The sequence below is a fragment of the Cricetulus griseus genome, chromosome 3 (assembly GCF_003668045.3).
Source record: "Cricetulus griseus strain 17A/GY chromosome 3, alternate assembly CriGri-PICRH-1.0, whole genome shotgun sequence".
NCBI classification, from domain to species: Eukaryota; Metazoa; Chordata; class Mammalia; order Rodentia; family Cricetidae; genus Cricetulus; species Cricetulus griseus.
The window spans coordinates 235,877,534-235,905,387 of NC_048596.1; the positions used below are offsets into that span (position 1 = coordinate 235,877,534).

Sequence of the window (27,854 nt, forward strand, 5' to 3'; positions counted from 1 at the left end):
GTTAATGTGTTATTGTAATGAGAGGTTCTTTGTCCTGGCAGGATCCTGATGTCTTTCAGAGTTCCAAATAAACATACAAGACTTATATTAATTTTAAAACTACTGGCTGGTGGCTTGGGCTACTTGACTACCTCTGTCTTAATTATTAACCCATAACTACTAATCTATGTATTTCCACATGGTCTTGCTGGAGAATGCCAACCTGCAACTCCTTTGCCTGCTACATGGCAACTGCAGTCTGCCTACATTTCCCAGAATTCTCCTCATCTCCTAGTCCCACCTATCTCCCTGCTTCTATTGGTCATAGTGTTTTATTCATCAATCAATAAGAGAAACATATATACAGAAGGACTCCCTCCCTCCCATCACATTATCTTAGAGGAGAAGCCACAGGAGAGGAATTGCCTAGGTCAGACTGGCCTGTGTATGTCTGATGGGATTGTCTTGACTGTTAATTGATGCAGAGGGGGCCCAGCCTACTATGGGAAGCATCATTCTCTAGGTAGGTGGTCCTGGGCTGGGTAAGAAAGCTAGCTAAGTATGAGACAGTGAGCCAACAAACAGCATTCTTCCATGGTTCTACCCTGACTTCCTTCAATGATGGACTATGATCTGAAAGTGTTAAGATAAACCTTTCTTCCCAAAATTGCTTCTGAGTATTTTACCACAGCAACTGAGATCAAAATAGGACAACAATGGAAATATGATCCAAGGACTAAATAGGAGAAATTGTTTTGATATCATATTTATACAAACAAAAATACCCAACACTCTTCAGTAGCACATAGCTCTCTGTGGATTTTAATCGATCCAAGATTGGGAATTTTTCTTTAAATAATAGCCTGAGTTTGATTTGGCCAGTTACCTAAGTTAACTACTTTACAGTGGCAGCAGGAATGTTTACTAAGTGTTCAGCAGAGTTGCTCAGGGTGGCTCTTCAGAATACACAGGTTGTGTATGACATCAGGGAGAGTAAGACGAGGGGCAGGAGACATGACTGCAATGGGACAGAATGAACAGAACAGCTAAGTGAAGCTGAAAGCATCCATCTGTAGAATGAGGAACAACAGCACTGTGAATGCCACACAGCTTTCCCGAGACAGTCAAGAGCACAGAAACTGATTACAGCTTATATTGAGATTAACCTTCCTTTTTTTCAAATCTCTTGGATAATTTGGTCTAAGTTGTAACTATTAACAAAGTGATGACAACAGAAGATTTTTCCAAAGGGATCACTCATGGGAAAGGGAAAAAAGCGACTGCACTAAATCAAGAGAAATGGATATATTAGTTAGATCTCCATTTCAACACTATCTTAGGAGTGATTTTAAAAAAGACAAGGAGGAGGGAAGGGGAGTGGGGAAAAATGTATAGCTCAAAAAAATGAAAAGGCAACAACAAAATTAACTAAGAAAAACCTTTCTAAACTGTGAGTGACACAGGGGGAAAGGCAATAGAAGTAGAAAGATACTGAAAGGCATATTCTTTCCAGGCTTAAAATAAACATACTGAAAGATCAACCTGAACTAATTCACTTGTGAAAATTTCTCTGGGCACCAGCTAAAATTTTACTGGAAAAAGTAGAGTGAGGGGTCATGGGCATGTTGCTAGGTCCTGACCCACTTCCCATTCTGGTAGAAGTTCTTAGATGGTGTGGAAGGACTTTGGGCTAAAAAAGCCATTGAGTGTTCGAAGCTTGGTGAGCCTTTCTGGGGAAGCAAGCCAGTGAACAACACTCCTTCTTGGCCTCTGCATCAGCTCCTGCCTCCAGGTTCCTGCCCTGTTTGAGTTCCTGCCCTCAAAGCTTTTGATGATGAACTGTGATGTGAAACTGTGAATGGAATAAACCCTTTCCTCCCAGAGCTGATTTTGGCCATGGTGTTTCATCACAGCAATAGCAACCTTAACGAAGACAGATGGTGACAGAATGCAGTGTTTCAGTTCTCTGGTATAAAACTGCATGTGGGGGTCACATGCTATCTAGGATGAGTTCAGCTGCTACAGATTTCACAGATGATGTAAGAACTGAGGCATGACTAATGTAAAAACAGGGAGGGAAATTGCTAGCATGCCCTCTCAGCACAGGCAGAGGTGATACTGCTGGACAAATGACTGACTGAACACCACGGACTCTCCTTTGGTCACCCAACGCCACAGATCTGACAGACCCCAGCAGGTGTTCGTGGGAAACACACACATGATTACAAGGAGAAAACCAAGTAAAATATCGATGATTTACACTGATGACAAACACTGGACATCAGAAGAACACAAAAGTATGCTCAATCTTGTTTCCGGTGCAAAGCAAGAAATAGTCGGGCTTGTGGCTCAGACTTGCTATCTTTAACTGATATTCGGTTTAGCAATATGAAACAGTGTAGTGGCTATTCTTGGTTGTCAACTTGACTACATCTGGAACTAAACATCCAAAATGGAGGACACATGTGTGAGGAATTTTTGCTTAATTTGAAGTAGGAAGATCCACTTCTAATCCAGATCCTTGAAGTGAGGTAGGAAGAAAAGCCTTTCATTCAGATCTTTTGAGCTGGGAAAAGAGACACTTTTAATTCAGATCTTTAATCCAGTTCTAACCTGGGTCAGACCTTCTGCTGGAAGCCTATATAAGGACATGAAAGCAGGAAGCGTTTTCTCTTGGCCTGCTTCTCCTCGCCTTGCTAGCTAGTCCATTCCTTCACTGGCATTAGAATCTACTTATTTAGGATTCCAGCATATACTGAAGACCAGCTGAGGCTTCCAGCCTCATGTATTAAGCAACTACTGGATTCTTGGACTTCTTTTTCTTTCATAGCCAGCCATTGTTGGATTAGCTGGACCACAGGTAAGTCATTCTAATAAATCCCCTTTGTATATTACATATAGAGAAAGACTCATTGTCTAAGTTCTGTTACTCTAGAGAACCCTGACAAATACACATATTTTTAAATTAATAACTCCATTTCGGCAAGATGTCTCTACAAATAAGGGTGTCTGCCACCAACCAAGCCTGACTGTTACAGGAAAGAATTGATTCTATGTCTAGGTGGGAGCTTGCCCTTTCTCTCCTCCCTTAAAAGTTAATTCTGTTGAGAAGGTCAAGAACCTACCCAAGGAGCTACCCCGGAAAGGTAAGTTCTCCTTCAGATAATGTACTCTCCCTTCTAGATCTCCACCCTCAGGGTAGTACCTTCCAGCCCCCACCATGCTGGCCTGGGGCTGCCTACCTTTCTAAGTCCTGACTCAGAAAAGTGCAACTATTCCCTTTTTTCTCTTCTTTTTTTTCTGATGCTGGACAGAGCCCAAGTGTGTCTTCCCTGGTACTTGAGCTTCCTTGCTCTTAAAAACCCCTCACTTACCTGTGTTGACCTGCACACCAGTTTATCTCAAACAACAGGGCTTTTTTTCCTCCTGTCTCCATTCCCCTCTTCTGGGGCAGTTCTGAGATTTATAGCTTGCCTGCCCTGGTCTTTTCTTTTATAACTTCCTATTTCTGCAAAGCTCCCTCCTTACTATGTGGCTGCCTGTTACTCTGTGGGTGACCTCTGTGTTGGTGCATTTTCTCTACTTGCCTCCTCAGTCAGCTTCAGATTCACAGTGTGCCTGCCCTTGAGAACTCTTTTAAACTCTGATAAATTATCCCTGAACTTCTGCTTGATATCCTTCTTAATAGTGTTTGCTAGTGAGACTAAGAATCCCCCAGAGAGGATCCTGATTTGCTTGGTAGCATTGGTGACCCCACTTGAACTCCCCAAGATTTCCAGTCACACTTCTTTCCAGCCCCTTAATTCCTTCATTAACAGAGAAAGAGAACCCATTTCTACATCCTTAAAAGGAAGGCATAACACAGAATTAACTTTGATTCCTGGGACTTACATGGTAAAAGGAGAGAACCAGTTCCTACCAATTAACTTCTACTCATGCACTGTGGTATGTACACCCCACAAAACACACACACAGTGAATGAATAAATTATTTTTAAATTATTGTTTCTGTCTAAGAATCTCTCTTACAGTCTTTAAGTTCCCCCAAAACAGTATCTTGGAAGATACCCCAAAAAAGGGTGTCTAGAAAGAGAATTGGCAACCAAGGTACATACACTTGGGAGGCTTATCATTCAAAGGACCTGAATGTAGGACTCTGGGGGACCATTTTCCAGAGTAGGTCTAGCATGGGTTCCCCATTAAGAAACTAAAACACCCTGCTCCACACAGAAGATGCTCATTCAAAGTCAGTCCTTTGTGATATCCTGTCTTCTCCATGTGCTAAGATGCAAGGATTTCCCACAATGTTCCATCTGCCACCTCCCCTCTCTCCCTTATGATTGAAGCAGCTTCACTATGTTGAGAAAAATAAGTTCCTTCATCATCAAAGATTTGCATGCATTGGTGGCTGTAATTAAGGATGCTCACAGTATGTTTTATAGGATAAACATAGTCTAACAAGAAAAATACCAAACTCAAAGCTTACCCCCTACATACTATAGAATAAGATGTAGATGTATTATTTATGAGAAATGCCAACTACTACTCTTATGATGAGCATATTCTGTATGCATGGTTAATTTTCTAAGGCTTCCATACTGAAAATATCTAGCATAATGAGAAGGGCATGGTGAGTGTAGGTATAGAGAGTATCAGAACAGGGCTCAGGCTTCAACCCACAAAGAACAGTTACACACAGGACACCTCCCATAGTCACATTACTGTGTCATTCATGTTGCCATCACTCTGTGTCACTTATTGACATCTGGTTGAGCACCCATGTGTGGATATGCTTAAAAGGAATACAGCATATTTTGGAGAAGATGTGTGTCAATTGTTGTCTTTTCCAATCTATCAATAACTCAGTAAAGACATTATTTAAATGACCTGCTTTTCTGAGTGTAACAGATTTGACAAATGTATGTTTTCATAATTATCTAGTTCTGCTTCGGCAGGAAAATAAATGGTGCTGATAAGTTAGAGTAAGACCTGGCATTCTATCTCAGTGATGTGAGTATATTACAGAGCTTAGGAATGCCTGAAACATGAAGCCAGTAGCTACCTGGAGGTTTCTTCTTTTTCTAGCTTGTCTCAAAAAGAGAACTTTTTCTTGATACTTTTTCGTTAACCCTTAGAGCAGACACATGGGTCAAAATGACTGAAGACATAGGAAGTCTGACCTATATACTAAGACTGCCACCAACAAACTAATAATCATCTACCTCAAGAGACAGAATGCTTTATACATGAATATGAATGAACCCTGGTCATGCTTTTTCACATACCCTGATATGACAGCTGGGTATGCTATGCATTATTTTGTGAAGTTAGAAAACATTTTAAATTATTTTATATCTTAATAGCTATAGCAACATTATGAATTTTTAAAAATTAAGTGGAAGGAGTCACTTGATCTACAAATAATATATCTCGTGTGACAATTTCAATATGTTTCTTTCGCTTCTTATCTCCTCCCACAAACTGAAATCCCAGGCCTTCATGTTGGAAACTAACACCAAGGTTAAGTAAAGGTCAGGGAAGGATGGGATAGATGAAAATCATAGGTAAATATTCTTTACACCAAGACTCAGAAATAGCATTTTCTTTTAAGTGTGAAGAGTTACATTTTATAATGTAATGTATTTATGTTTAAACAAGTACAAAGATTCTCCAAAGAGACATTAGTGAAAGAAAAAATAGTTTGATGGAGAGATGGAGAAAGGGGGAGAAAATGATGAAGGAAGGATAAGAAGAGAATCAAGGAGTGATGGAGGCAGAAGAGGAAAAGCGAGGGGTAAGAGGAAACGGACAGAGGAAAGAGGTGAAGAAAAGAGGCAAGGACAAGAAGAAAAGAGGGATAAACGAGAGGAGAAGAGAGGAAAAGGAAGGAGGAGGGAAGGAAAGAGAGAAGAAGAGGGAGAAGGATGGGGAATGGAGAAAGAGAAGGGAATAGAGAATATGAGGAGGAAGTGAGAAAAAAGATGAAGAGAAAGAAAAGAAAGGAAGGCAAAATGAAGACAGGGTCAGAAGGAAGGAAGGAGGGAGACAAGGGGAAAGACGAGGAGAAATGGAAGAAGGAAGAGAGAAAAATACAGGGATGGAAGAAGAAATGAAGGAAAAGGAGGAAGAGAAGGAGAGAGGAAGGGAAAGGACAAGGGGAAGACAGAGGAAGGAAGATTAGGAAGAAGGAGGGAAAGAAGGAGAGAAGCGCTGGGGACAGATCAGAGAGAGTGATGGGGAGGGATGGACTCTGGAGAGAGGAAGGGAGGAAAGACAAAAGGAAGAAGAGAAGAATATAGGGGAAGGGAAGAGACAGGAACAAGGACAGGAGGAAGAAAAGGCAGAAGTAGGGAGGGGGAGTTGGAATTTTGAAGCTATACAGATTTATGGTATAAGAAAATCCCAGGGGCATCATTTTAATTTCCTATGCCATATATATGTGCATGATCTGTGTATATTCTTAAACTTTACGAGAATCCTAAGATCATAATACTACACAAGCCAGTAAAGTGGATGTGAAGATGAGGCACCCATGTCAGAAAGGAGCAATGGTGCACGTCACACCACTTACCCCAGTGCCAAAGGATCAGGGTGAGAGTCCATTTGCTTCCATCAGCTGACTACCTACTCAGCAGGCTGTCAGCAAGCAAGAGGGCAAGAATGTGCTTCCTTGAGAGAGGGGCTATTAGGCTAGGAGTCGCCCTCACCACAAGACTCGTGAAGGGCATCCTTGCCCATGGAAGCTGGAAGCCAACAAACTAATGACTCCTAAAGCCCACAGGCTGAAAGGATACATATAGCTCCTATGGAGCAGCATCGGGGAAGGGACTGGACTGCCCACAGACAACTTGGGCAGCCTGGGGAGATCTAGCCTAGGACTGTCCTAGGAGCCACAAACAGAAGGTAAACACCCAGACCAGAAATAGTAGATGCATTCAGTTGCAGCAGGACAATTACAAGTCAGGAATATCCATGATGGAAGCTCCCTGAAGATACCCAGCAAGGCCCTGATAAATGAAACGATTCTGGAATCAGATGCCTTCCAGCCAACCCTGGGCTCTTCTCATCTCACCACCACAATGGAAAATACACTGATCAGGAGCCTGAAGAATTCGCAGGGCACAACAGAGGCTGCTTCCCATGCTCATTACCTCATGGATATGGCCACAGTAGCTTGAATTCCCTAACTAAGCAACACTTCAGAGACCCAAAGGTTTGGCCCTCTAGGGCATCATGATGACTGCCATGATAAGACTGGTATGATGGAAATGACCGTGTCACACTCTATTTGTGCATACGAGTAAAGCTATTCTAGTTGGACACCAGGGCCATAGAAGAATGTACCCACAGAGCAATAGGAGCAGATCCTAGGTAATGTGTAGCAATGTCCTCCAAGATAAAACATCCCATCATGCAGAGAAGCTGGTTAAAAGGAAGAATTTTCTAAGGGGAGGTGAAAACATTCCATCCTGCAGAGAGGCACCTTAAAACTCAGGAAGTAAACAACTCAAAGACTTGAGGAAGTTCCTGAAACTGACCAGATTCCTTAGGTCCCTCCCTCCCAAAGCTTATATAAGCAGTAAGGCCTGCTGAGGTTCATTCTCAGATCAGCTGAGCTGACTGGAAGATACTCTCCCTAGCCTGCAGACCTGCCTACAAGCTATGTGGTGCCTTCTGGTGTGGTAGTTTGAATAAGAATGGCCCTCATAGGCCCATAGGGAGGGGTACTATTAGGAACTGTGGCCTTGTTGGAGTAAGTGTGGCTTTGATGGAGGAAGTGTGTCACTGGGGCAGGCTTTGAGGTCCCAGAAGCTCAAGGCAGGCCTATTGGCTAACAGTTCACTTCCTGCTGCCTGTGGATCCAGATGCAGAACTCTCAGCTACCTCTCCAGCACCATGTCTGCCTGCATGCTGCCATGCTTCCTGCCATGATGATAATGGACTAAACCTCTGAAACTGTAAGCTATCTCCAATTAAATGTTTTCCTTTATAAGAGCTGCCATGGGCATGGTGTCTCTTCACAGCAATAGAAACCCTAACTAAGACATCTGGGTTTTCAGCTTTTGTGAGCTCGTCACCCATACAGAGGTGGGCTTTTGATGATATGTCTGAGTTTGAGTCATGTCTGGTCCTCTAAGTAATCCAGGGCAGCTCACTAGCTCATCAAGATGGCCTTTGATAGTGCCCTTCCTCCCTTTAGTCTGTCATCAGTTCTCTACCTGGTGTGAACACAATTTGTTCACTTCTCCCCAATAATAGTGCCACACAACACCACACGGTTATTTCCAATTGCCCTTCCAGTATGTCTGTCACAGTAGAATTTTGAAGTTCAAATGGCCAATGACTGAGATTTGAATTACACAGAAAGAGGTCAAAGAAAGTGTTCATCAGTCTGAACATACTGACTCCACAGAGGCACTTTGTTACATGGTTTCTAAACCAATGCACACCTCAGCAAGAGTATGTTTAACTCCTTACAGAACAGTAACATTCGGGAACAAGAAGAGCCTATCAAACTGGCCAGCATCCAACCAAAGCCTGTGATGTTCAGTTCAATGGTGTTTCCATGACCTCCTTATAACTAACAAGCCATTTCTAACATAAAATTCACATCAAAAAGCCAAATTTAAAATGAGAAATCATTATGGAAGGGGGGCATGTGAATTGATGAGGCAGACTGAAAGCAAACAAACACACGAATTAATTGCAAATGCTTTCAAATAATAAGAGAATGGGTGTCTTTATTTACTTACATGTCTCTCTATACATTTTCCATAGTTGACTTTCAAAAGAATTAAGAGTGGCTTGAAGGGATATTGAAGAAAGTGCCAGTCTGGATACAGCATGGAAATGCTGCAGTGGAAAAGAAAGGTACAGATACACACAGAAACAGACGTTTTAAAATGCTTTTATCAAAGGGATAGGGCTTAAACACGGAGGTGCCATAGCCATGCTTAGAAAAAGAAGAGCCCATAACCCATAAAGCAGAAGTCTGCGCATAGATCAAAATTTTAACTCTTGCCGTGGAGGAAAGTGTACAATTCCGAATTTAAAAACATAAAATAGCCGGGCAAGACAGAGTAGTGGATATGGTGGATTTAAACTTTCCTGGGACTATAATATGGAACTTCTCAAAGGCTAGTATGGATGTCATCATCATGGAAACAGTAAGTTTCATCAATAAAACTTGCTTGGATATAAAGGGCCAAAAGAAGATCAAAGAGAGAAAGAAATGCAAACACCCACATGGACGGGCAGTTGTTTAGGACATGGAAAGGCTCCTGGACGGTATGGGGGAGGTGAGGAACTCCAAACAATGTATTAAAAGCAGAAGATCCCAAGACAATGATGGAGAAACCCAGGCCCCAAGATAAAGATGAAGAGAACCAGGCCCAAATAAGGATAGATGATGATGGCCAAATGAAATATCAACTTCAGTCTGTCTCAAGAGACTCATCCTGTGAAGTAAAAAAAACCAAGTTAAAGCAAAATACTGAGAAAAACTGTCATTGCTTTGTACTTTGGGGACAGGCTAAGTGGGGATGTAAATGTTGCTATGACTGACCTCCACTCAAACCTTGGATTAGTAACAGAAGGACATGGATACTTTGATAGATTGATCTAAATTGATCCCTCCCAACCCCAGCGTCTTTTCCCCTTCTCTCACCCACACCCTATTCCTCTATCTCTCTTTTCATTCCTCATCATTTTTCTTCACAGACGAAGAAACAGTACCAATGCCATCATACCATGACACAAGCTGCTAACATTGGACCTCAGGCTGCCTCCAGACACCTATAACCAACCTTTCTAGGTGCCAAAGCCATTTGCTTTCCCCTTCACTTTTCAAGATTGCATGAATACAGGAAAAGCCTTGCATTTTTCTCTATAACATACAGAACAATATGAAGACTGCACTGCCACATTTTTTGAGATAAAACATTCACTTTTGTTTAGCTAAGCATAGTGAATACTAGTATTAAAACCCTTCCTATATCCAGAGACACATCAACATTTGTATAATTAAACCAATTACATAAAACGATCTGGTTGGGAGTGAAGAGTTCTTTGATGGAGCCTGCTGAAGGTGACAATAACTCAGAGACAAAGGGTTCTAACTGGTGACCTGTAGAGTGTAGTCATTATAGCCGAGCAGTTAGTTCAAACACTAAAAGAAGCTGTGCTAGGAAGCAAAATTAAAAAGCTCAGAGGCAGCAGCGAGCATGCGCTTTTCAATCACAAGCCCTTTGTAAATGCAGGGAAACACATACCCATTTTTCCACATCAACCTGCTGTGGAAAGAAAAGGCCAAAAAAAAAAAATTAAAAACAAAATAAAACTAAAGCTCCTAACAATGTTTCCAATGGTTGTCTAAGTCAATTGAAATGTGACCCCTGATCCAAAATCTACTTCCCATTTTTAAAGAATATACAATAGTGTTCAAACTTCCCATTAGCAACTCATCTCATTAAACCATGGAAATCTCAGTTAGTAAAGCAACCCCACAGGTATTCTGCTAGAAATGAAGCAGGTCCAGAAGACAGCCCAATGCACTCCAAGGGTGGGTTGAGCCAGGATGGAATTCTCAAGCACAATCTTCTATCTTGATATTAAGAGTCCACCCCCAAGCTCCACTTACTTATAAAAGAAAATGACATTAAAAGTAGAACTTTCTCTTACCTCATTCTTTTGAGCATTACATGAAATTCCACAATGAAAAAGCATACTTTTGTCAAATAATTCTGATATGACACTCAGATTAATTTAAATTGTTTTTATTAGTGAAATGCAAGGTATTCTAATTACAGAGTGACTCTTTAAAAAAATAAGTGACATGAGTGTTAGACTCACAGTATAAAAAGAATAAAAACAAAACTCACATGTCAACAAGAATGCCTTTTAGAATGTTCTTGGATTCCATTATGGAGGGACACACTCAATTCTAAAAGTAAATCTCCACTACTCACCCTTAGAATGGAAAGCATGATTTATGTACTGTGAGAATTGATGTTTACTTCATACTGTTCACACATAAATTAAGTTAGATTTTTTTCCTTAGAAAATTTCATTAATTAGATAAAAAAAATCAAAAGCTGATTAAGGGGAAATCCATGCTATAGCTAAGTATTTCCATGTCTTGTAAGCAACCATTGTTAAATGTTATAAAATGATTTTGAGACTGAGTAGGGTGGCCTTTAATCCCAGTACTCAGGAGACAGAGGCAGGCCAATCTTGGTGAAGTCTAGGCCACTTTAGTCTACATAGTGAATTCTAGGCCAGCCAGAGCTACAAAGTGAGAGACCCTGTCTCAGAATAAATAATTAAATAGATAAATAAATAGAAATATCAACCTAAATAAAGCCCTATGAAATTCCAAAGCATTTTTTTTAGAACAGAGCATCCTGCTTGATGTACTTAGTCACCAGCAGTACTTGCTCTAAGGAAGCCCCCTCAATGACACTTAAAAACATACTCTTTCCTAATTAAAGAAGGAAACTCTTCACTGAACTGAATGGGAAGGCCTGGTGCTCACTGCATATGCTTGCTGCCACATAAATTCCAAGTGTTCATTTCAAACATTAGACAATTTAAAAGGTGAATCGGTTTCTTTAGAGCTAGAGCAAATGGGGAGAGGAAAAAAAACCCAATGTGACATAAAAGTGTAAAGGGGTTCATAGGGACAGAAGGGCACACGTGATGGGGGATGGGAAAGGGAGAGAAAAATAAGGAAATTTTGTTTGAAAACTGTCATAAGGAAACCCAATTCTTTGTAAGCTAACAATAAAATAAAAATATGGTTCAGCTGCCACAGGCTGTCCTGCTCCCAAATGGACAAATCTTATATCTGTATTCTTATAAGAAAAATATTTTAAACAATTATTTCTTTTCCATATTTATCAGAAAAAATTAAATGCTGCATTTCAGTAACATAATTATCAAGATATATGATGCCATCATGTTCACATTTAAATGCTAGACATTCACACACAGCACACAGGCTTGTACACACCAGAGCTGAGATAAACACTGTAGGATTTACCAGAAGACAGACTTGGGAGTTTTAATGATTACCCAGTAGTGGGAGTTGGTAAGAACAACATAAACTCCCCTCTCTCCAAATAACCAGAAAGGCTTTGCGACAGCAAGTGCTGGGCAATGAATGGTCAGCTAGACACACAAGACAAAGACCACAGGGCTGTAACTACACATAAGCCACGAAGAGTGATTTCATGACACGGCTCTTGTCAAAGTCAACGTGAGTCATGTTTTGCAATTCCTGCAAATAGTGAAAGAGCAAAGACAATTTTCATGGGGCTAATCAAGAAATTTATACACACAAAAGAAAAGTCTCCAAAAACTTGATCAGTTTTAGAATCTAAACAAATGCCAAATTGATAAAAACAAGAGAAAAATGAACATTTTTCTAAAAATACACTATATGGTTTTTTAAAGGCAAGATCCCATGTATCTTAGGCCTAAATTCTCTATGGAGCTGAGGTGACCTTGAGTTTCTAATCCTCCATTTCTAATCCTAATTTCTAATGCTCCATTCCCCCATGCTGGAACTGCAGCCCCGCCATGCTCGGTTTATGCATCGGTGGAGATTGGAATCGAATTCAAGTCTTTGTGCACACTGGCAAGCATTCTACCAACTGAGCCCCATTATGTGGAAGTTTAAAGAAATATACCAATTTTATCATGCTAGAGAAAATACTGTAATACTTGTGGCAGATTTTACTAAATGTTTTGTCATAGGAACACTAATAAAAAGAACAACCTCATTTTTTTAAACAAAACAAAAAAATTCTCTTAAAAGAAAAAGTCATTTAATGTCAGCTTGATTTAGCAGAGGACAAGCAGTCCAATACAAAAATAACTCACGCTGAAATTATATCATGAAATGAAAAATAGGTAATTCATATACCATCACTATTTTGTATTCATGTTTTAATACAAGTCAATGCAAAAGAGTATGGAAATTACATACCCTTACACTGTTTCTTCTTGGAATTGTCCCCACCATTTTGTTTGAGATGGTGTTGTGTAGTTATTCCTCCTTCTCGAGAGAAGGGTGAGGTTCTAAAAACTCAGAAAGCTAGTGATGTTTACAAAACTCAGAAAGCCACTAGACTGATAGAGCGGCTCCCCAAAAAGTGTAAAAGGTTGCTGGGAAGAGGTGAGTCTCGGGGGGAGTGGCCTGAAATGGGGCCAATCTTCCACACCCTGTGACCAACTTCCAGATGTACAGTACAGTAAATTACTACGACAGTTGTGGTCTCACAGTGACGGTTGATTGGATGGGTTTTCCTTACACTGTGCCTAGCTTGACTTACTAAATGGGTAAGCTCTATCATCAAACTCATATAAATTTATAATTACTCTATTTGTCTTACAAATTGGCTGTGTCCTCATAACAAAATGCCCATCTTGATTTCCACACTTACTTCTGCCCTATTCCTTTTCAGACAGTAACATCACTATTCCAGCTACACATACACACATATAATCAGATTACTGCTTTTATTTTTTTCCTATAATTTAATATGATTGACACTACATAACTGGTAATCAAGCAACAGAAAAAGTAGGATCGGAGTCTCCTGCATGTTCAGCCTCCTTAGCCCTATTCATGGATGTTAATCAGAACAGTCTATTCACTTACATTTAGCTTTATTACTGCAATATATGTACTATTGTACTTGTATTCCATAGGTCTCCTAGTCTTTCCAGATTGTTATAAAATGTAACTTACAGGGTTAAAGTTATAGTTCAACTCAGTGACAGGGGCCTGCCTAGTATGTGCAGTCCTTAGCTTGATACATGGCCCCTCCCAGCAACTATACCCCCTAGAGAAGGGAAGGGAAAATATGGACTAAGAATGATGGGAGAGGAGGAGATGGGAGGGAGAGAGAAGAGAGGAGAAAGGAGGGGAGGACGGGGAAGGAAAGAGATTGCAACAACTTTCACTTCATGATTTTGCCTATTAAAGCACACAACTATTTTTTTTTTACTGTACTTAGAGAGCAGAAAAAGGCATCACCATAGTCTAAATTCAGAACAGATTTAATCCCATTATGTTCTTATTTCTTTTCTCTTCATTCTTCTTCTTTATGTTAATCAAATATTTTGGTTTCATTTCTCCTGAACGCTGATGAATACACCAGTCTTTTCCATGATAAAGATTACTTAGGCACTGATGGTATTTAAGACTCTAGTACAAATTAGTTAACTTCAGCATGGTCCAGAAAGAGCCATTTATATCTTTCCATTCGTTTTTGTGTTATTTTCTTTTACATTTTAACCACAGGAATTTATTTACTATTTTTACTTATGTGTATGTATGCGTGTATGTATGAGTTTATGTGCACCACATGCATGCAGGTGCCTGTGTCAGAACCCTTTGTGTGCTGCTTCACCAGTGCTGAGATCTGAACCCAGGTCTTCTGCAAGAGCAGGTACTGCTCTTAACCACTGAGCCATCTCTCAAACCCCCATTGCACATATATTTTAAACCCCGAGTTTCTGAAAGTGCTAAGCATACCTCAATGTACTTCTTTTGTTCTGGAATTCTGATTCCATATCCCCAGATACCTTGGAAGTTTCCATTGTCTCTGAAACATATTTCTTATGTAACTTAATACCTCTTATTAGAGTTAATGAATTCTAAATTAGCAATTTTTAAAGGTTCCTACTTTTGAGGCTTTTAAAGTTTTGGTCCCAAGAGTTACAGTACTGGTCAACTGCTCTCTGGGAACAAAATAACTTATTTTTATTCCTCTCCAAATGATTCATGCAGTGTCTGACTCAAATGAGAAACAATGTAAAACAAACATTGCTTGGGTTTGTAAATTTCTTTCCCTGATACCTAATTTGTATAAAGTAACCAAACCACACAGAACTAAAAGAAATCCACAGTCATGTGGGAACTTTAGTACTTAATACAGCTCAACAGTGAGTTTGTCCCCTTACAGGAAAGATGCTATTCTTACTGTGAATCTGTAGTGGAAGGCACAATAGCAGGCTTTCTGAATGCTTCCCTTAACTACTAGACACAACAGTCACCTAAGAGCCTTTCGTTCTTCTTTTATACTCATCTTTTAAAAAATATCTTTGTGTGAGTCTGTGCTTGTGGGTTCAGATGCCCAGCAAGTTGAAAGACGGGAGTCATGTCTCCTGGAGCTGGCATCACAGATAGTTGTGACCTACATGGTAATAAATCCTTGGAACTGAACTGGGGTCCTCTGGAAGCCCAGGACCACACTCTTAAGGGCTAAGCCATCTCCCCACTCACTTCTTTCTCGTATTAGCACATATTTTCATGTTTAAAAAGATGTACTTACTTTGATGTGTATGGATATTTTGTCTTGCTATGTTTGGCTTAAATCCACATATACCAGAAAGGAGTGATGGATCCCCAGAAACTGGAGTTACAGTCTTTAGTCACCATGTAGTCGATAGGAACCAAACCTAGATGCTCTGCAAGAGCAGCTAGCACTCTTAACTGCTGAGCCATCTCTAGCCCCTTAATACATATTTTCAAAAGTCAGAATGCAGATTCCTTAGATCTCAAACTGAGGGCTCTGAAGTGTTTCCAGGAACAAGCCAAGTAATTTCAAAATGGAAAATGCAAAGCAGTAAATGAGGACATATGGACACAGCCGTCTTATTAAAGAGATTATAAATGCTAAAGCCATATCTGCCTGTGAGAATAATGGTGGCAGTGTGTATTTTTAAACTGCATGAGACTGCAAAACTCTTTCTACTGTCATTTTGAGGGAAAAATTTACCATAAATTCAATTAAGCAAATGAGGCCACAAAAGCAAGTCCAGTAATTTGCTGGATTATATAATTAGCCCAACTTTTCTCTTTACACAGTTTTGTATTAAATGACCCACATGCTTTCATTTTGTCAGATCTGTCAGTCATGACTCCAGTCACCTCAGGATTGCTGGACCCTCACATGTGACCTAATTCAGCAAAATGTACTTACAATTTTTATTCAGCAACTTACTTCTTCCCCCCCCCCTCTTAAAACTAAACCAGGCACCAAAAGATTAAGATCCTCTCAACTATTCCTCATACAGAAACAGGATTGTGCCTTTACTGTTACTTAAATGATTTCTGAATTTGTCAACATTTATGAAAATATACACATACTGAGCTCAAAATTACCAACACTTCCTATCACAAAGCAGAAAGTATGGCTAAGTGGTTCTTGCATAAGCTTTCATGTTAGCAAATTCAAGTGATGTATCCCTAAGTTCATAACAGGCAGCTGGCTGCTGGATGGGCAGTTCATCAGAATTACTAAGCACAATTAAAAACCACGAGAAATCTCGTTTGAGACAATTTAAAAAAGAAGAACAGGAACAATGTGTGGAGAAAAAACTGCAAACACTTAGGACAGACCTCATTGGATGTTGATACATTTCTACCATGTGGAATCATTGTCAGTGGGGGAGAACTATAGACATACTTGTGTGGTATAAGGCTCAACTGTGAGTCTCAAACCTGGAACTTGTGTATAAATTTAATGTGTTTAAGAAATGTTAACACATAGAGGAGAATCATCAGCCACGGATAATGATGGGCCTTATTACTTAGCTATCAGTAGAAAAATCCTAGACGCTAATCTTAAAGAAACTCCAGGTCCACAGTGAACATCCCTAGACTTCATGAAAAAACACATTCTTAAACCCCATCTCTATAGAATGTGAAGAAATGGTGTACAGAGGTAAATAATTTACCTTCTCGCTCATTTGCTAGGAAATAGCTACATGTGAAAATTCCTTTTATATTGTAAGCACATAAAAAATCTAAGAAAAATGTCCAAATTGAATGATTCTAATCAAATCAAATAATCTATACATTCAGGATTCATAATCTAAAACAGTCTATAACTCTGCCACTGTGATTAAATTACACACTGATTAAATTGACCTCCTTATTGAGTTTGATACTGGAGTCTGTGAACCGTGTCAGTCAAATGCAGACTCATGTAGCCTTTGCTCCTGAATAGAAAGAAAAATATATCTACAAATAAAGGACTCACATTTCAACCACAGACGTCCACATTCTATACATGACAACAAAATAGGTGAGGTTCATCAAGTGTGTGCATCTGGAGGCTCTATAGGAAATTTTAATTCCATTTATTTTAAATTACAATTTCAATTCTGTCTATGAAGGGAAGAAATATGTTCATATACACAGGCATTAGACAAAACAGTGAATGACACATGCATTAGGAAAATTTCAAAGCTACTGGCATCCTGAGCTCTTCCCTGAAGTGGTCGTCTTTAGTTTTACTTAAGAGGGATGCTCCAGAAAAGATTTAAACAGAACCCAGGCCCTGAGTAGACATCTGAGAATAGCAATTTCTCATACAAAGAGGTAGTGACAACATACTGCTTGCAACATAAAGCGCGGATCCTCTAAGCATTTTGTAATGTGAGGGTGGACTGGAGGGGGTCATGCTAAGTATTAGGAGCTTCCCCTGTGCATTCTGAAACACAAATACAAACACTGGATGACTGTGATGGCCACTGTCAATTGTCAGCTTGGCCAGATCTGGAAACAAGTCCCCAAGATCAACTGTAAAAAGTAATGTAGACCAGCATTTGGCCATGAATGGGGTGGGGTAGTTATCTTTACTAGGTTAAATTGAGGTGGGAAGACACCCATTGTGGTTGTCACCATCCCATGGCTTAAGTCCTGAACTGAATAAGGAATCAAGCTAAACACTAGCATTCATTCTTTGCTTCCAGATTGTGGATATCACATGACCACCCACCTTCTTTCCAGCCACCATGTCTTCTCTGCCATGATGGACTGTACCTTAGACTGAGTCACAATAGACCTGTCTTCCTTAGGGTGTCTCTGTCTGATGTTTTTATGTGGTGGTAGTGAGAAACTGAACTAACACAGCTGCTCACACCTACCTCTACTCCAGCTTACAGGGACTAATAAATATGTGAGTTCTAGAAATGTGAGCTGATAAGCACTGTTTGAAGCTACCACATTCCAGTGGTGGTCATCTGTTTTAGGAGAGAGGAAACGACAGCTTAAAATCTGTGGATATTTGCTGTGTTGAGTAAAGTGATGGTAATGATTCAGATGTTTTATATTTAGTTCACAGTTTCTAGACGCTTTCCCCTGGGGTGAGGGGTATATAGACAAAGCTATTTAGTGTTATTCAACAGAGAAATCATAAAAAAATGATGTGAACATACCCAGAGTGCCCCCCTCCCATGATGGGCTTACCCTATGTCTATCACAGCTCTCTGAAGGAAATGCTATTGTTTTGTCTCACTTCATAAATAAGGACAGTTCAGGGTAGAGAGATTGCTCAATGGCCTCCTTACCTCATCAAGGTTTAGACTCCAGGAGTGTGCTATTCAGTCTCAACACTTGGCCACTACAAGGTAGTATCTGACTCCCTGAATTTCACCTTTTGTTCTTGCACAGGTACAAGATCATTTTTTGGTGCAATTACTTGTCTGAACTTGGTGCCTCAAGGCTCAATACATGTACTCATAAAAACTCGTTTATAGTGCTTTGATGTTTGAAAAATGTAGTTTTAAAATCTCATGTACTGGTGAATTTAGCTAGTAGTCTTTTGATGTAATTTTCAGTGTTCTCAGAGTATACTATTCAAAGAGAAGGAATTTTATGAGAATACAGAAAAGAATTCTAATACTTCACATTCTACAACTCTCATTTTTCATCAAAAATACAGAGCCAACTTACATCTACCAACAATTAAGTCACTGGGGTATTCATGTTCCTTTCATTGGAAAGCAAAGCATTATTTAGAAGTAAGCAGTATTTTTATAGTTTCATATCAAATAACAAACTATTTTAGTAAATAGAACCATTCAAGATACTTTAAAAAAAAAACCTTGAAACCAGGTGTAGTGAATCTCACCTGTGATATGAGCACCTAGGGGTCTGAGGCAGGAAGATTTCTGTGAGTACCTGTTACTGAAAGTGAAATTTCTTTTTCTCAGAAAAAAATAATTCTGATGAAAATATTATATATTCACATCCTGGAAGTTTTATTTTCACCCTGAATTCTGGAGAATGGCCCAATAATATCAAATTGTTTGCGGCAACAAATTTGAAATGAAGTCATATAAGTAGTTTTCATGTTAACTCTAATTGTGTGGAGGATGAGTTTAAAAATTAAGAGAAAATTCAGAGTAATAAGAAATCCTACATACTTAACATATGTTTTCCTAACGCTGAAATCATAAAACCATTAATGGTAAAATTCACATTTTTTTATCATTAGATCCACAGAGACTTTATATGACATAACTTATTTCACAAATGTTTAAAACATTGGCATTAAATAAAATGAATGATTGAAATTCAATTCGCTCAAGATTCAACTTGATACTATATCGTTATACTATTTTATCATATCCTAGATTCTATTTCTCTCTAAAGCATCACTCATAATCTACAGTAAAACTCTAAGTTCCACAGTGAGTTATACATATCCTGAATTAAAATGAATAAGTGTCACAAATACCAGCATACTTCCCTATCTAACAACAAGCTGTATAGGCAAGCTCTAGTTAATCTTCCTGGACTAAGTCAACAGTTAATATTTTAGCATCTAATTTTAATTTTTGTTGAGAACTTCATACATGAATACTGTATCTCACTCATCCCACAGCTCCTGTGAGGTCTCCTCTTCCTCCAACTTCATAACCTCTTCTTCTTTAATTATTATGGTTACATGCACATGCATAGATGCACATGTGTGTATACAATCTACTTTATCCATTTAGCATTGCTGGTAATGTATCTGTGGCTTATCACTTGGGGTTAGACAACCTATGTGGGAGCTGGTCGCTAGAGAAAATCAATTATCCCTTTATCAGCAAACATCGATCATCTGTAACTCTTCTTCTAGGGGTGGGACATTATTGACTATCCCCTGCCAAGCTTGTCATGTCAACTGGTGCTGTCATTGTGTTGGTTTTGTTCAACCATATGGTTAGGATTTCATGGGAGCAATTGCCTTGTCATATCTTAGAGACACTTTCCAGCAGGAGATATACAGGGTCTCCAACCCTTACTTCTGCAATTTTCCCTTACATCTAAGGCTCAGGACAAACATATAGTCTTTAATAGTCCAAATAGCAGCCAAATAGCCATAAGCCAACATCAAAAGGGACAAGGTCCAGAGTCTTTCAGAAGCTACCATAACAAAAGACAGAAAGGACAGGCAATATAAAACATTTCTTTTTTCAAATACATGCTCCTAAGTAGGACATACAAGTTGTATATTTACTTATAGCATTAAACAAATGAAAAGCCTTTACAATAAACAATCAGTACTTTAAAAAAGAAGCTTCAGTAAATCTCTTAAACAAGCTCTTTCCACTATCCTGAATCACTTTTCACTTGGCAGGTGTGCCCACGGAAGCCGAATAGTTAGATCCAATTATGTGTTTAAAAATAAAATCATATAAAGAGAAGTATATGTCAAATATTTTTGGTAAATTTACTAAGATAAAGCCAACAGTAAGAGCAAAAGTTAAAGTGTTAAACTTTTTGAAACTAGGAGAGCAAATGCTGTCACTGTTTTAACACAATGTCATCATCATTAAACTGTTCAACTCTGTATGGCAGACCTAGTTGGAATGTCAGTGAAGGAAGTGGATGTGAGTTTAAGCAAGATTCCAGAAAGGAAAATTTGGAGAAAGGTAAGCAGAAATAATGACTTCGAAGACAACCAGGTGGATTATTCCTGCATGAGAATTTAGTAAAGGATATAAATAGCCACCTGTTTGATTGGAGACAGGATATCACACTGTAGCTCGGGCTTTCTTGAAATTCACTATGTAGCCCCAGGCTAGGCTCAAACTCAAGGCAATCCTTCAGCCTCAACCTCCTAATGCTAGGATTATGGGTGTGCGCCGACACACCTGACTTAAAATCCACTTTAAGAGGGTGCTAACTCCTCTATATCCAACATCATTTGGTCATTACTCCTATTTGGTGATGAAGACTTCCATTCCCTCTGAAGAGAAGACAGAGCTAAGATGTGGCAGTGATGGCACACTCAAGCCTCTCCTCTGGATGCTGTGCCAGAGAAACACCCACAGATAGCCCAGAGGAAGAAGCAGCCCACACTTATGGGTTCAGAGGCAGACAAGAACTGAGATCCACAGGAGATCCAGGATTCACAAAAGGAAGAGAAGGAAAGGTGTGTGCATTCGGAAGTCGGGGAAAAAATGGATGAAGATGCAGTGGTCACAGGTGCATCCTTCTGTAACCTATCTGTGGTCTATCTGTACTCAGCATCTTCAGGCATCTGCTCTTGGCCCTATACTGTCACGATACTCAGAATAACAAACACTAAATGAAATTCAATGAAATGTTACATGTAGCTCAGATCTCCATCTCCATTTTATCACACAGGGGGGCTCTTTTCTCACTTTGGATGAAGTAATCCAGAATACTTTTGGTTTAGAGAGTATTATGTGACAGAAAATGATGACAGGAAGGTCTGCCAAGTCCAAGAGGCTTGGCTCCTACAAGGCCAGCAACACTTGCCAGTCCCACAGCCTAACCCTGAGGTGATGATAGATACACTCCAAGGGGTGACACAGCTGTTAAAAGGTGAAACAGCTATCTCTCTGTTGGTAAACAGTCACCACCCAAGAGGGCTTCCCAGCATGCACATTCTTTAGGACAGTGTTTCTTAACCTTCCTAATACTATGACTTTTCATGTTGTGGTAACCCGCAATCATAAATTATTGCTACTTCATAACTGTAACTTTGCTACTGTTATGAATCATAATGTAAATATCTGTGTGTCTTATGGTCTTAGGTGACCCCTGGGAAAGAGTCATTCAACCCCTCCCCAAGGGGTCATGACCCACAGGTTGAGAAACACTGCTATAGGGGCTTCCTATCACGTTCTCCATCCTAGTTAATGCTACGGCAACAGTGTGAGGCTTTGTAAGATGCCGATCCAGCTTCTCCCATGGATGTCTACATTATCTGTGGTAGAAATGTTCCAGTTAGAGAAGCCTGAAGCCTAAATTCAGCTAAGTAAAAGCACTGCAGAAAGGGGTCCAGAATTCTAACAATAAAATGTTAAAAGCACAAATCCCTAAATTTTAAATCATTTCCTCTGGGCATGGAGTATTCAGAGTTTGTCTAGTTCAACCTCATGGTTACAGCTTTTTCCAAAGTTAAGTTTAGAAAAAGCAGCTTTGCAATATAAAATTTTGTACACTGTTCTGAAAGCAAAAAGCACATGGCTTTTTGGTTGCTGTTGGGTTGTTTTGTTTTTAAGACAGATTCAAATTTCAAATGTGGTATGACTCTATGATATTAAAATTCACAAGACCTGATTCCAGATAGAAAATATTTAAATAGATGAATTTCATTTTTTTTCAGAATTTCTCCACTCCAAGAGTATGGAAAATCTTGCTAAAAGAAAGATAAATTCTAAATGAAACTTCATACCTGTTAATGTGGAAAATTTTTACTTGGTAGTCACCAAAAGTGATTTTAAAACAATATAAAACATGTAACACATTTGGAGGTTGGTTAAACAGCTTTCTTTACAGTGGTGAGTAAAATCACTATTCTCTTCTGCATTTAGTCATTATGTCAAAACTTTGTTTCTCTTCAACATACTTGTTTTTTTTCCCTCTGGATGTACATCTTGTAGTAGAATTGTTGGATCATGTGATAAGTCTATTTCTAATTTTTTAGGCATCTTCAAATTGTCTCCCAGAATCATTTTGGTAACTTTTATTCCTATCAACAATGTGCAAACAGATCCCTTTACAGCCTGTCTTGAGATTTAACTTTCAAATCAATTAAATATGTTATTGAAAACCAAAATATTATGAGATGTATGCATGATGACCATTCTAACACTCATGCTTTGACATGAGACCCAAAAGAAAACTAAGAAATGGAATCATCCTTCCTAGACTTTAGTCTTGTGTTCCATTTTATTTCCAAAGAATTTCAGACAAACAAGAATTTCAGGAGAATTACAAGAAACAATAAATAGTTTATCCATATTGGTCACACATACAACTTGTACGTGAAAACTTAAATTATAATTAATGAAAAAACTAATTAATGTTCTAAGATGTGTTTAAAAACCTTAAGGCTAAAAATGTTAACGTAACAGCTGAGCTGCTTAGTCATCATATGAAACTCTGTGAAATATTTTTTAATCTCTTTATTTATCCAAACTGAAAAAGTGTCTTAGCAATAACAACAAATAGTCAATAAAGGCAAAAGAAAGTCCCAGTTGAAATACTGGAAGCAAATAGTATATTAGACTATGAAGCACTATGGGAGGGTGTGGGGTGACCATTCATGCTACTGATTAAGTATAAACTTTAATGAACTGATTAAGATCAGGTACTATCCCCCCTCAAAAAAAAGCAATCCTGTGTCTCCTAGAAAAATAATTAAAATAATCCAATAGGCTTTCAAAGAAAAATATCACCATTAGAAGACAGAATAGGAATGGTTTGCTATTTGCAAAATTATAATTTGATGAAGCTGTGCTGCTGTAATTTTGTTATTTAAAATACAGAATGGTGCCATGAAATTGTATTTGTTACAAAGATGCTTAGGACATACCACTTGAAGAAGGGCATTTGAAGATGAAACATAGGTCAATGACAAACAACCAGACACAAAGCTAGCAGTCAAATGGTGACATAGGAACATGTAAAGAGATACAAAAGCCCACAAACCACACTCATAAGCATGAAGCAAATGGAGGTTGGATTATTTTTACAGATGTCTTTAAGACATTCTAAACCTGCTAAGTAAAGTAGAAAATCAAACACAAGGAAAGCACATGTAGACGCCACTGATTTAGCAAAAAATATTTCACCATACCCAGACAGGCAAACATCACACACACAGCTAAGTCCAGTGAAAGTCTAAAGTGAATACTTACCCCTTCTGACTTCTCCATTGTGTTGGCTAGCATCTCCTGCAGGGCACGGACGGACAGGGACTGCTCCAGCACAAAGGTGCAGATGGACAGGTCCGGAGGGACATTCTATGTGTCGAGAGAAAGAACCATCAGGGTGACATCCTCCTCAAGCATGCAGCCCACTGAACTTGTAAAGCTCCATTTCCCTTCCTCCTTGTCACCTCTCACCATCCTCTCCCCCATGTAGGATGTATTGTACTGACTTATGAGTCTGTGAACGCATGCATATGTATGCCTGTGTGTGTGCTGGTGCAGAAGAATGTATGTGCACACATGTATGGAGGTCATACGTCAACAGACTATCTTCAGATGCTGTCTACTTAAAAAAAGTATTCTTAAATAAAATTACTTTATTCTCATCAACTCACATACACAACATGGTTCAGCTGATTTAAGGTAGCCACTCAAACACTTGCCAAGCCCCAAATTCCATATCCCCAAGAACTTCTATACTGTTCAAGTGGTCATTAAGAAGCCATGGAGCTTCGGTCAGGGTTTCACACTTTCACTATCAATTTTTTTTATTTTTTTATTTTTTTTAATGGTTCTTGCTAGTTTAATACAGAAAGTTGAATTCACTTATCCACCATGTAAAAAGAAAAAAAATGAAGTTAAAAGAAAATAAAATACTAATCAGTTCTCAACTCTTTCAAGACTTAGTTATTATTTTTACTTTACATTTTTGTTACGTTTTGCCTGTACCTATGTGTGTGCATCATGCGTGTTCCCAGTGTGCTCAGAGGTCAGAAAGGGGCATTTGATTTCCTGGAACTGGGGCTATTGATGGTTGTGAGCTGCCACATGGGTGCTGGGCACCAAGCCCAAGTCCTCTGCAAAAACAGCAAGTGCTCTTAACTGCTGAGCTATCTCTCCAGTCCCCACACACACACACACACACACCTACCTTTTCTTTATTGAGACAGGGTCTCTCTTTGGCCTGCAATTCTCCAAGTAGTCTAAGCTCCCACAGATCCTCCTATCTCTGCCTCTCCATCACTGGATGGCAAGTGTGCACCACCACGTCTGGCTCATTTTCCCACAGTTTCAAAGGGATAAAACTCAGGTCCTCTGCACAGCAAGCACTTCAGTAGATGAAAGACAATTCCCCAGTCCTCACTTCAACAGATGACAGCCAACCCCCGCCCCCCCACACACACCATCTAACACACTTTGAACTGACTGAGGAAAATATCTGTTCCTCATAGACCATCCACTCAGACACTTGGCACTTGGAACTCTGTGTGTGTCACATGGCCAGGGTCGAAACAACAGTAATTTTGACTAGACAAAAGAGAAGTTAAGCTACTGTTCCAAAGCTGCAGAATTACAAAATGTTTAACGCCTGTTTTAGAACCCGGGTTTTTCCAGATGTCAATGATTCATTTCTAAACTACCAAGCATCCGGATGATTACAAAAATATTAAAAAGATAGAGAAACAACACTTGCTTCAAATTAATACTGGAATTAAGCAAACAGAATATGAATTGATATGAAACATTCATTGACACAAGTTTTTTCTTCTGTGTGGGATAAAAATTTATATTCCTGTAGCTGGAGATGACAGCTACCCCCACTCCCACTTCAGCAGAGCTGCCCCTCCCTACCCCCACACATATTTTGCCTCCAACTTGGGACATGGGGATTTGGCTCCTGTCTGCATATAAGTGTGTGCTGCACTTTTTCATCTTATTTTTATTTATTTATATGTAACTTCATCTGTTCCCAGAAAGCTAAACAAATGTATGTAGGGATGGAGACAGTTTTAGCTCGGGCAGTGAGTTCTTCTCATTTTGGTTTTCTGTTAGGAATCCTGGGTTCCGTCAAGAAGGCAGAAGAGCACGTTTAACTTTTATACCTCCTTTCAGTGTGCCTCAAGCGACCTCCAGGGTAACATGGAAGCAACTCAGAAATGTGTTTTAAAAATGGATGCTGTTTTCAATCTTGATAGCTTGACAGCAAAGAGAAAAGAAGGGACTCTGAATTCAGTCTGATAGGTAGCCAGCCAAAAGCCATATGGGAAAATGCTTGGGCTTCCTATCTATGGACTGAAGAACACTCCTCCTCCAAAGAATCACTGAGACTCAAGCTTTTAAAAAATCTGTCTTCTATGCTGAAAAGAAATGCCAATAAAATATAATTTTATCTCTCCATTTTAAGAAAAGCCCACATTCACATGAAAGCTCAGAATCTCAGAGGTGCAAATTAAGAGAGAAGCTTCTGGTTGGCCAAGACATAGGAAGATACCCACAGCACACTCTAAGATGGAACAGATGGCCTGTGGCTGAGGCAGGCTCATCAGTGCTTGGCCACCCATCTGCTGAACAGCTTTTGGCAAAGTACCATGACCACTGATGGTCAGCTCCTCCCTGCATTACAGGGGCATCAACTTAGCACAATAGAGTTGCTGCTGCTAATGTACTCACTGGACACACAGACTCAGCAAGCTTTCACTCACCAGCTGGTGAAAGCATTGTTCTGATGTGTCTACATTCCCTCGGTGACACTATAACTCTGGTCTCGTGATCAGTGACCTACACACTGTGGGAGGGAAATACAAGGCAGAATACACAAAAATCCCAGCTCCTGTTTTCCTTTCTCTATGGCTTCAAAACCTCTCAGTCATGATACCCTGCCATAGTGCCAGCCTGGAAATACTATTACAAGATTTTCACTTTTCTATGGATGTTCATCATTCCAGGTCTTTTAAAGTCTATTTTTAATTGTGTGGATAACTGTATGTTAATGTGTGTGCATGTGTATGTGTGGATACATGAAGTCAGAGGCTGACATCCATTTCCATCACTTTCCACATTATTTTTTTTGAGACAGGATCTCTCCTTAAACCTGGAGCTCACAGATTGATACTAGATTATTGGCCAGTGATCTCTGGTGATCCTGTCTCAGACCCTCACACATAATATTATACACACATGCCATAACATCTGGTTTTTAACACAGGGGCTAGGCACCTGAACTCAGGCCTTCACACTTTCACAGCAAATACTTTGCCCATGGAGCCACCTCCTCATCCCCTTTTGTTCTATTCTCTTCCCCTCCATTCCTCCCTACCCCAGAAGTTAGTATGATCACCTTGGCAAAGTAAAGATTGTTCCTGTGTCAGTGAGTTCTGCATGTCACCTCTTTGACAGACAAGGGTACATGTTTGCTAATTAATGAAGCTGATAAACCTGGGTATCCCCAGGCATTGAGATTGTTCACAAAAGCTGGAGGCATTGAACTTGTCCTTCTGAACCACAACAGGGTCCAGGTAGGAGAGAGGCATTAGCAGGTTTAAATAAGGGATGATTAGCAGGACATTACTACCTCAAAGGCCACAGCTGTGCCAATTTAGCTCTTAATTATGAAACTCTCCAGTGAATTAGTGGAGGTTCAAAGGGTTTCCACTCCTCAGTATCCATCTTTTATAACACAACACCCAAGGACTTCATGGTGCTGCAGAACCATAGTTGAATCCATAATACAGTATCTTTCAAATCTAAGAGTACATGGATAGAGCAAGCTACTTTTTGAAACTATTATTAAAATATCAAAGACCAACTGTACCCATGCAAAACTAGAAATATGTCAAAGTCCTTCCCACATGCCTCTCTTTCTTTAATATCAACACAGTGATATTGTATCATGTAAATTCTGTTCACATGCATCTTGAATGGGAGTCATTACTGACTAGCATCCATGAAGTTGTGAAAGGCAACACACACACAGTTTGAGTAAATAAATAAAGAAATGAGTAAATAAATGGAAAGGACATAATAATGAGTGAAAATGTTAGGCCCATGGCTGTTGTTCAAACAGCTTAATTGACCACAAGGCCATTTCACATGCTGCTCAAAGGCTAGGGTTTTAATGAC

At 39.5% G+C, this 27,854-nt stretch overlaps 1 protein-coding gene across 1 annotated transcript in view; it reads right to left on the reverse strand.

The window, feature by feature from the left end:
- Ryr2 (ryanodine receptor 2) overlaps positions 1 to 27,854 on the reverse strand; it is a 401,257-nt gene that overhangs the window by 349,227 nt on the left and 24,176 nt on the right. The window contains exons 3-4 of the mRNA XM_035441718.1: positions 23,943 to 24,047; positions 10,250 to 10,270 (exon numbers count right to left, since the gene is read on the reverse strand). Of these exons, the coding sequence (XP_035297609.1) occupies positions 10,250 to 10,270; positions 23,943 to 24,047 (126 nt within the window). The remainder of the gene's footprint in view (positions 1 to 10,249; positions 10,271 to 23,942; positions 24,048 to 27,854) is intronic.